Source organism: Ziziphus jujuba, chromosome 4, assembly GCF_031755915.1.
Source record: "Ziziphus jujuba cultivar Dongzao chromosome 4, ASM3175591v1".
In the NCBI taxonomy this organism is placed as follows: domain Eukaryota; kingdom Viridiplantae; phylum Streptophyta; class Magnoliopsida; order Rosales; family Rhamnaceae; genus Ziziphus; species Ziziphus jujuba.
In genome coordinates this window covers 16,430,224-16,440,370 of record NC_083382.1, presented here as the reverse complement: position 1 = coordinate 16,440,370, position 10,147 = coordinate 16,430,224, and the positions used below count along the sequence as shown (strand labels likewise).

At 30.6% G+C, this 10,147-nt stretch overlaps 1 protein-coding gene across 1 annotated transcript; it reads left to right on the top strand.

Annotated features, from left to right (window-relative positions):
• Nucleotides 1-5,327: 5,327 nt before the first annotated feature.
• On the top strand, nt 5,328-9,219 carry LOC107417268 (glutamine synthetase nodule isozyme). Its single transcript, XM_048472728.2, has 12 exons — nt 5,328-5,500; nt 6,456-6,495; nt 6,622-6,725; nt 6,847-6,895; nt 7,017-7,123; nt 7,244-7,331; nt 7,532-7,660; nt 7,773-7,847; nt 7,933-7,986; nt 8,166-8,203; nt 8,357-8,516; nt 8,768-9,219. The coding sequence occupies exons 1-12, from the start codon at nt 5,427-5,429 to the stop codon at nt 8,918-8,920; spliced, it is 1,071 nt and encodes a 356-aa protein (XP_048328685.1). The 5' UTR covers nt 5,328-5,426; the 3' UTR covers nt 8,921-9,219.
• The last annotated feature ends 928 nt before the right edge of the window (nt 9,220-10,147 follow it).

Below are 10,147 nucleotides of genomic sequence, written 5' to 3'. Positions count from 1 at the left end.
AGATCCTCAGGGATCGGTCCCATGACTTACACTACTCTTAAAATATCAATGCCACACAAAACCGATTAAATTAGTATTTTAATCGATAAATTATAGATGGTTATCCGAGGAAGCTAACACAAATGGTTACAAATTGAGTTTTACCTTCCGAAGATCAAACCTGTGGTGATCAAAATCTTGCTGGAAAGGTTTCAGACTTAATGTTCCCAAATCTCACGATTCATCAAGAATTGAGGGAAAAGGACTTCGGATATGGACTTAAGGAGTTTAAATTAATAGAAAAGGGTAAGTGAGATAACTCAGAACTCTCCGAAACAAGATTTCACGGCAAGCCATAGTGTCCATCAAGAAAGATCACCGCTAGTAGAGCGTTTGGTGGCCAAGGGTCGTGATTTTTGGTGGGGAGGTAGATCGAGAGACGGGTAACTCAACAGGACTAGTGGTGTCAAAAATGGGTGGTTGCGTTGGGAGAAATCGACTAGAAAAGTAATTGACACCTTCAAAGGAAAAATGGTCAATCTAGGAGCATGGGTGGACGGTTGGCCATGAAATTTGGGTGGCTAGCTGAAAATGAAAGAGTAGTGGTGGTGGTCAAGTGCGTGTAGCAAGGGGGTGGCTAGAAAATGAGTAACGGATGGTATCCGATTTCTCACTCGCTCACCTCTTTCTCTCTCCTCTCTCTCTCCTACCTTCTCTTCCACCTTCATTTTCAACCAATTAAAACAACACCTGTGGGTGCCATTATGCACTCATTGGTTGGCCAAATTTTTGACATGTGGCACAGTATCATTGGACACCGTGCACACACACATAGAGATCGATGCGCTGTAACATTGTATTGGAAAAATTTTGCAAATCCATAACTTTCTAATTAAATGTTCAAATTAAACGTGCTACTAGTCTATGAACTCATCTTGACGATTTCCAAATTAAGTGTGCTACTAGTTTATGAACTCATCTCGACGAGTACTTTACAACCATATATGAGTCAAAACAAAATTTCATAAAAATAAAAAGCCAAACTTGGCACCTTCAGAGAGTGCAGACCGCATCTTATTTCGCTCATAACTTTCAAACTGTAGCTTCATTTTTGATGTGTTATTAGTCTACGAATTCGGATTGATACGTAGTTTGTAATGGTGCCTCAGTCAATGTGAAATTTCATGTGGAGCAAAAAGTTAAAATTTGACCCCACTTGGTCAACGACCATCAAATTCAATCAATGCGAGAAAATTTTCAGTGTACTTCAGGATAGGGTGTTACACATTTAATAATTAAATAGCTGCGTAAAAGGGTTAATTTTCCCTAATTAGGTTTTCAATATAAAAAATCAATTAATATTTGTTAAATAAAAAATAAAACACAAATTACAATTGTATTATTTTTAGTTTTTTATTTTTTTTTCATTTATATTTGTAGTTAATAGATATTTTTAATAAACTCTTGTTATCATTTACTAACACTAACAAAAAAATAAAAAATTAAAATTTGAACACATTAATAAATGACACTTTAAAAGCATCTAATAAGTATTTATCTTATTAGCATGAGTTTCATCCATGATCATTCAGTAATGATGATAAATAGCAAAGCTCATTAACTAAGGGTATTTCAGAAATTTAATTTATTTGTCCAATTGAGAATCAAATTTTTTAAAATTAACCTTTTATTATTCTAAAATTTGGTCAAAATGATCAAATAATCATCATCTAACAATAATTTCATCAAACACCTGATTCTAGCACTCCTAAAAGTATTACCAAACTAAACCTAAATGCATCGGAAAAAGGAAAAGCCACATACGTAACATCCCACATCGGTTAGAAAGGGGAACGAAGCACGCCTTATAAGGTGGTGTGGATACTGTTCCCTTGAGATGCGTTCCTGGGAGGGAAAGTAAAACCGTGAACGGGGCTACGACCTGGAATACCCCAAAGCGGACAATATTTCATGCGGGTGGTCTGGACTGTTACAACATATATAATACCAGCTAATATAAGGATAACCTAATTACTTTTGCTCGCTGTATCTCAACCAAATAAACTAGGTAACAATCTTTTTCAAAAGAATTTGAGGTCATCCTCATCGTATCCAATGATAAATCGTTTTAAAGGATTGATAAGGAAAATAAATTTTGATGCATATAATAACATACAAAATAAGATTATATTTAATAAGCATTAATTAAGATTAATGTATATACTTCTACAAAAGAAAATATTATATATAAATACTTTCATGGGAAATAGAAGTGATTATTTTTGTCAACCAAATGGAAGTAAATTTGATTCTACTTTTATATTTTTCAAATTATTTTGAACAAAATTAAGGATATAATATAGATTATTATATGTATATGTTAGTTTCCCCTCCCAAAAAACCATCTGATATCATTGTAAAATTTAGGCTGTTTGCTTGAATGGATTGATATGAGTCATATGACTAGTGTGTTACCCACAACTAAAAATTAAAAAAGAAAAAAGAAAAAAAGATTGTAATAGTTACTTCAAATCCTATATATACTCCAACTCAATTCTCTTTAAGTAAAAATATTTAATTATTTTTTCATTTACAATAGCTTCATAATATACTTATATCTACTTTAAAACAGCATCATAATAGTTATTTCAATTCTCTTTAGCAAAAAATATATTAAAAAATTACAAAAAAGTTTTGTTAATGTTAATATAATATCTAAAGCATTTGGAATTGTATGATGGTTAAAGATGATTTATGGCTAGTTTGGGATCGATTATAGGAGTATTAGAACCAATTGTGCTGTAACTTAGGAGCATTTAGATGTTTGGTTCTTAATTATTTTATAAGGTTGGTAGTTATACAACAGTAATAATAATTAGATAGGAGGGTGCTTTTTTAAATCTACACTAGAAATAAAAAAAAAAAAAAACCAAATCTTCAAAACACCTTAAAGTCAAAGAAAATAAAGAGAATTTATGTTTTGTTTTGTACTATTGTGGCTTTTAAGAAACTTACATCAGCTGTATTGTAAAACTAATCAGTTGCACAAAGAATCAATTTAATGTTTGATCATACCTATTACTTCTGATTAGTCAATAGCCAACAGCAAAAAGAAAAATAGAAAAAATATTTTTTAACATGAATTTACCAATAACTTTGGTAAATCCAGTAGAAGAGATTTGTATGGTGTTTAGTAGAAGACCAATAGATATAACTTTTTAAATAAGGATTGAAATTGGTATTTTAATTATAAATAGTTAGAAAAACTAAAATCATAATCTCTGAAGCTAAAATCATGATTTAAAAGATAATATTTTGTGCTTAAAAAAAGAAACAACTGTTAGAGAATATATATTCTTATAAGTTCATAATTTTTAAATTTTACTAAACACTTAAGATTCTTTGATAATCAATTTTGAAGCTCCAAAATTAATTGCAAACGAAATCTTAATAGTTGAGTAGCTATATTTTTATTTTTTACTTTTAAAATAAGATTACAATGATTTTATGATCTAAAATAGAGGCAAAAACTCATGTACATCTGTTGTACAGAGTGATGCATATAATAGACCACCTACAAAAGAACATTCAATAAATATTTTATAGAAGTCAAATGCAGCATATAATTAATGGAAATAACAAGGAATAATTTCTCCTAAAGAGAAAAAGGGTGTAACCCAAAACCCATGATCCAAGTTGTGTTTATGCAAATGAGATATTAAAGCATCTCCAATGAAAATTTTTGTTTAAAAAACATAATTTTTAAAATGAAAAACATTTTGGAGATCTTATAAAATAAAGAGTCTGATTTTTTATGCAACTCCAATAATTTTCTTTATCACACTCTTTAATTTTTTATTTTCTAATAAATAATTAATTTCCACTTTTTCTCTATATGACTTCCCTGCTTGTATATGTATACATATATAAAATCAAATAAATTATATTAATTTTGCATAAAAGAATATTGGTATAATAAATACATGCATTAAAAATTTTATATAGAGAATGGATTTAGTTTTTTACTTTTCGAAGAGCAAGCCTTGCTTTTTATTTTAATATTTTAATTTAAAAAGTTATGAAAAGTATATCTGACTCTTTAAAATAGATAAAAAGGCTTTTAAAGAGTTTATTGGAAATTCTTTTAGTGTGCCAACTTCACTTATCCAAGCATTGTTAATAATTATACAGGTGTGATCACTATTTCATTTTTTTTTTAAACAATATTTCCAATTTTTTTGGGGTGAGTATAATATTTCCAATTTAGTATCGTTAGAGTTATTGAAATGTTTATTGAATTTATTTACTAAATGGCATGATAAATGATTTGATAATATTTAATTGGTTTAATTTTTATTTACTTATTCATTTAAATTTTTTTTTATCTAAGTTTATATTTTATATATATACTTACCAATAATATTATAATAGGGTAAATTTCTTCTACATTCATTAGTTTTGTCATAATTATATTTATATATGTAAAAATTAACAGAAAAATATACAGATAAATCCTAATTTTTTAAAAATTTGGATCTAACTATGATTAATGCAAAACTAAAAAAGCTTAAATAAAATTTTTCGTATTATAATATGTATTATTTGATAGGTAAATTTTATAATTATTTTGATATCTTTAATATTACTATTTCTATTTAAAAAAGAAAGTTCATATATGGAATTTATTTAAGATTATTAAAAATATATTTTTCAAAAACAAATTGTAATCAATTTTTTTCTTTTTGAAATTAATGAGCTGCGATCATTTTTTTTTTAATTTTATTTTGAGCGCAATGAATTGTGATCGTGAAATTTGTCATAAATTAGTTTCTGATTGCATTACCCAATTATAATAAAAGCTAAATTGGAATATTAATCTGTTTTTAAGTTGGTTTTGAATACTCAAAAAAGAAAGGAAAGTTAGTTTTTCCATATATAGAAAAAGATGAATAATTAGGGGGGGGAAAAAAAAAAAAAAAAAGATAAGGATGACGGGTAAAAAAAATAAAAAAATATGACCGGCAATAGGCAATTACCCGGTAGGCCGGAAATCACAAGCAACGTGGACCCCCACAATTTAGACTCTTTACACGCGCAATTATTTCAGAATCCAACTTTTTTCTGAAACCGCCACCCCAGTAAAAAATTATATTTATTAAATAGATATATATATCTATTTAATTTTACATTAAATAAAAAATTAATTATTTTTTGTCTTTATTTAAATTATTATTATTATTTTTAAAAAAACATTATTTATAATTAATTTTCCTCAGTTTCAAATAATAATAATAATAATAATAATTTTCCTCATTATGGCACTATAAAAGGAACACAACACCACCCCCATTGTTTACGTCTTTGTATACGATCACATAGAGAGTGAGAGAGAAAGAGATTCATCCTTGCAAGGCTTTTCTGGTGTGTGTTTGTGTTTTCTGAGAATTATGTCACTGCTTTCAGATCTTCTCAACCTTGACCTCTCAGAAACCACTGAGAAAATCATCGCCGAGTACATATGGTCAGCTCCCCCTTTTGCCTCTCTGTTTCTGTTTCTCACTCTTTCTCTCTTTTTTTTTTTTTTTTTTCTTTTTTTTGTTTTTTCCTCGAGGTGTATTTGATATATATATGTATATATATTTTGTGGGATTGGAGCTTTAATGCATATTTTTTTTGTCTTTATGCAAATGGGTATGCTTTTGTTTTTGGTGATCCATAGCTGAGGCTGCAATTTTTCATTCTTGGAAATATAAACGAAAATATTGATGCTTTGAATATATATATATATATATCAGTTTCTTGTGTGATGTTTTTCCTTGGTGAATGAGTATTTTCTGTTTCGCTTCTTTTGTTTTGTTCTTGTTTTTGATGCTTTTTCTGCTTTCTGGGAGAAAAGTTTTGTTTTATTGGTTGTTGGTCTTTTTCTATGTTTCTGGACTGATTTAATTTTTCCATCTTGTTCTTTGTGTTTTTGTATCTGACATATGGGAGTTATAATGCTCATCTTTCATTGTGATCAAATAAAAATTCTTTAAAAGTCCAAATTCTTTATCCGATTGGTGCTAGGATAGGAAAACCCCAAAAGCAGAGAAAAAAACGTAACAGAAAAACTTGGACTTTTTTACTGTTTCAAACACGAAATGCAGGACTCAACTACAGTGATGTCAAATACTGTATTTTCCACAGTCAACCTGGCTGTTTTCCCTCCGTTCGAGGCCAATATTGAATAATGAAAACCGCTTATTAGTCATGATTCTACCATTAATTTTTTGACCTCTTTATTTTGTCTGCTTGCATTAATTTTCTTTTTAATTTTATGTAAGATTTTCAAGTAGTAATTATTAATGGGTCTTGATTTAATTTTCATTTTTCTTCTCTATGAGCAGAAATAGTTCCTAAAACATAATAAACTTTAATACAATTATGGACCAATGCTTAGAAATTTTTTTAAATTGCCTTTTAAATTCTTGAAACAGGATCGGTGGATCTGGTATGGATGTAAGAAGCAAAGCAAGGGTAATAAGTTTTTCTTTTTTCATAGACTTTTGTTGCTCTTTACTATTTTGGACATTCTATTATTATTATTATTATTATTTTTTTTTTTAAAACAGTACTATTGAAACTATTTCTTTGCGCTTGAAGACTCTTCCAGGACCCGTTTCTGATCCTTCAAAGCTTCCGAAGTGGAATTATGATGGTTCTAGCACAGGTCAAGCACCTGGAGAAGATAGTGAAGTAATTTTATAGTAAGTTTATGTTCTAATTTTTTTTTTTTCCATATAAATCGTAGATCATATTATATTTCAACTCAAAAATATTCAAGATGGGTTTTAATTAATTTTGTTACTGTAAATGTTATAAAATCAGCCCCCAAGCAATTTTCAAGGATCCATTTAGGAGAGGAAACAATATATTGGTGAGTAATATTTTCTTTCTGTTGTTTTTGTTATAGTATTCAACTCATTGAGATTAAAAACCCAAAAAAAAAAAAAAAATTATGCTGAGAATCATATTTATTTTTTATGCGCTGTCTTTAGGTCATATGTGATACTTATACTCCTGCTGGAGAACCTATTCCAACAAACAAGAGAGCTAAGGCTGCAAAGATATTCAGCCATCCTGATGTTGTTGCAGAAGTACCTTGGTATGTTCTACCCCAACATCTTCTCTTTCTAATTTCATCGCGTTTTCGATTTTAATTATCTTTTTATTTTCTTTTTTTATGGATTATGTGATTTTTTGTTCAATGTGATATGGAAAACAGGTATGGTATTGAGCAAGAGTACACCTTGTTGCAAAAAGATGTCAAGTGGCCCATCGGGTGGCCTCTTGGTGGTTTTCCCGGTCCACAGGTGATGAATCTTCGAATTCCCCCCCCAACAAAAAAAAAAAGAAAAAAAAAATAATGATTCTTGTTCTTCACCGCAGGGGCTATATCTTAGTCCAATTAATATAATTATATTTTCTATTATTGGTTTCAAAGTAATTTTTTATAAGGGATAACTTGTCGTAATGTATTTTTCCAATCGGTGTAATTTTATTTGTTCAACAGGGACCATATTACTGTGGTGCTGGTGCTGACAAAGCTTTTGGGCGTGACATTGTTGATGCCCACTACAAGGCCTGCCTTTATGCAGGCATCAACATCAGCGGTATCAACGGAGAAGTGATGCCAGGACAAGTAAGATAGCAAATTCTGTATATAATATTTGATCACATCATTTTTTATTATTTTTTCGAATCATATGTAAGTGCAAAATGCCAATAATTTTGTTGTATTTTCTACAATACAGTGGGAATTTCAAGTTGGTCCTGCAGTTGGCATTTCTGCTGGAGACGAGTTGTGGGCTGCTCGTTACATTTTGGAGGTAGCTTAACATTCTCAATTAGTCACTTATTCTACAACTAAACAATACGTTATTTATTGAATGTAACTTTCTTTCTGCTTTGCAGAGGATCACTGAGATCGCTGGAGTAGTGCTTTCCTTCGATCCAAAGCCAATCCAGGTAAGAATGTTTTGCACTTTACATTTGTGTGTGTATATATATATATATATATATATATTTTTTTTTTCCCCCTGTTTCATTGCTAGATTTGTTATAGCTCCAATGAAATATTTGAATAATGTTATTGAACTTGGTTTGGTTATCTGACATTTTTATTCCCATGATTCTTTTACTTCCAGGGTGATTGGAATGGAGCTGGTGCTCACACAAATTACAGGTACAATTTGCTTTGGCTTTTTATTTTGTTTTTGTTAACAACAGTAGTAGGAGGATTGCATATATTTATTTGACACACACATATATATATATATATATTTATTATGGTGGTATGGCCCCTCGTATAATGATAATATCTACAATTTTGTTTCAGCACCAAGTCCATGAGAAATGATGGAGGTTATGAAGTCATCAAGAAAGCAATTGGAAAGCTGGAATTGAGGCACAAAGAACATATTTCTGCATATGGAGAAGGCAACGAGCGCCGTCTCACTGGTCGCCATGAAACTGCTGATATCAACACTTTCTTATGGGTAAAAATGACAATACAATTTTTCTTTCTTCGCATAAATATTGACCTGTATTTTTTGCCATACTTGGTCTTGTTTAGATCTACTAAAGAGTTAAAAATATATATGATTGTCATTTAAGTTTAACCTATGGATTGGAATTTAGGCTGCTTGGTGACAACATTTTATAAAACCTTCAGATGTAATCCTATGGATTTGGAATTTAGACGGCATATCTTTTTAAGTTTGAATTTCCTCGCTCTTCTCTTGGACAGGGTGTTGCTAACCGCGGTGCATCTATTCGTGTTGGTCGAGACACGGAGAAAGCAGGCAAAGGCTATTTCGAGGACAGGAGGCCTGCTTCGAACATGGATCCATACGTTGTTACTTCCATGATTGCGGAAACCACCATCCTGTGGAAGCCATAGAAAGCCATCTGCACTCTTCTTTATAGCGTCGACTCTGTTTTTCGATGGTTTATTGAAGACCTTGTTTTAGGAGAACCTTGTAATAGGATGTATCCATGTGTTATCCACCTTAGGTTAGCTTGTTTTTGTTTTCTTCTTCATTGTGTCGCATTATTACAAGCAACATCAAGGTAAGTTTGTTGCTTCCTTCGCTCATGAGTGTTAAATAATGGTCGTCTTTATAATTCAAATAACAATTGGAAAAGGGTTCATTTTCTAGGAAAATGAAATGAAATATATTTTGCATTTTTGCTGTGTTATTTGTTGGAATTCATCGAGTTTCATGTTATGATTCCCAATCGTTGTATCCCTCGATCTTTACTTTTTGGACAAAAACATTTAGACTAGGTTTCAAATAGATTACAAATAGATTAAAATGGTGAAGTTTTTAATACCAAAAACTGTTTGTTTTTGCAAAATTTTGGTCTTTTAAAGCCCCTGCTCCAAAATTAGTGATAGAGGGTTCAAATTCAATCGATATGGAGGCAATTTTTATTTTCCTGACCAGAAGTTTCGCAAGCAGTGATTCTGAATTTGCATCTCCTACTTCCAATATCCGGTTGGTTGGTTGATGATGTTCATAACTTTTATTATTTTTCAGCAAAATATCTTTTAGATTATTGGATAAAAAATATATTGATGATGCAAAGGTTTTCCACCCAGCAAAGAGGGGTATAAATACACAATCAACCAAGCTGAAAAGATTGAAGTTGCATTGTGTTTCTGGTATCAGAATCTGCCATTGCTTCCAATTTAGTGCCTGCCTGATTGTAATATGTGATTTTGGTTTTTGCGCTAACACAGGCACTGCAAAATTGGCATCTTTGGGATTTATGCCACTTGCTGCATTATTAGTGGTCATTGTTTGGGCAAAATGAAAATGGGATTGATGTCCTTTGGATTGTAAGATGAAACTATGGTGGGAATATTTTATCCACTATGTTATCTGATCCTCATTTCAAATTGTAGAGACTTTTAAGGCATGGTCTAGACTCTAGTTTAGTGCCTATGAGGTACAGGCTATAACAATGTTATTCTTACATGACTCAAAAATCATTTAGATTTTGACGGTTGGTTGGGGACTGATGGATAAATAAGGAAACTACTAGGAGAGAAGAAAAACTCTATAAACCATTAAATTAGAATCAAATCCAATAATATTCCAATCTACAATCTGCTACAAGAAAA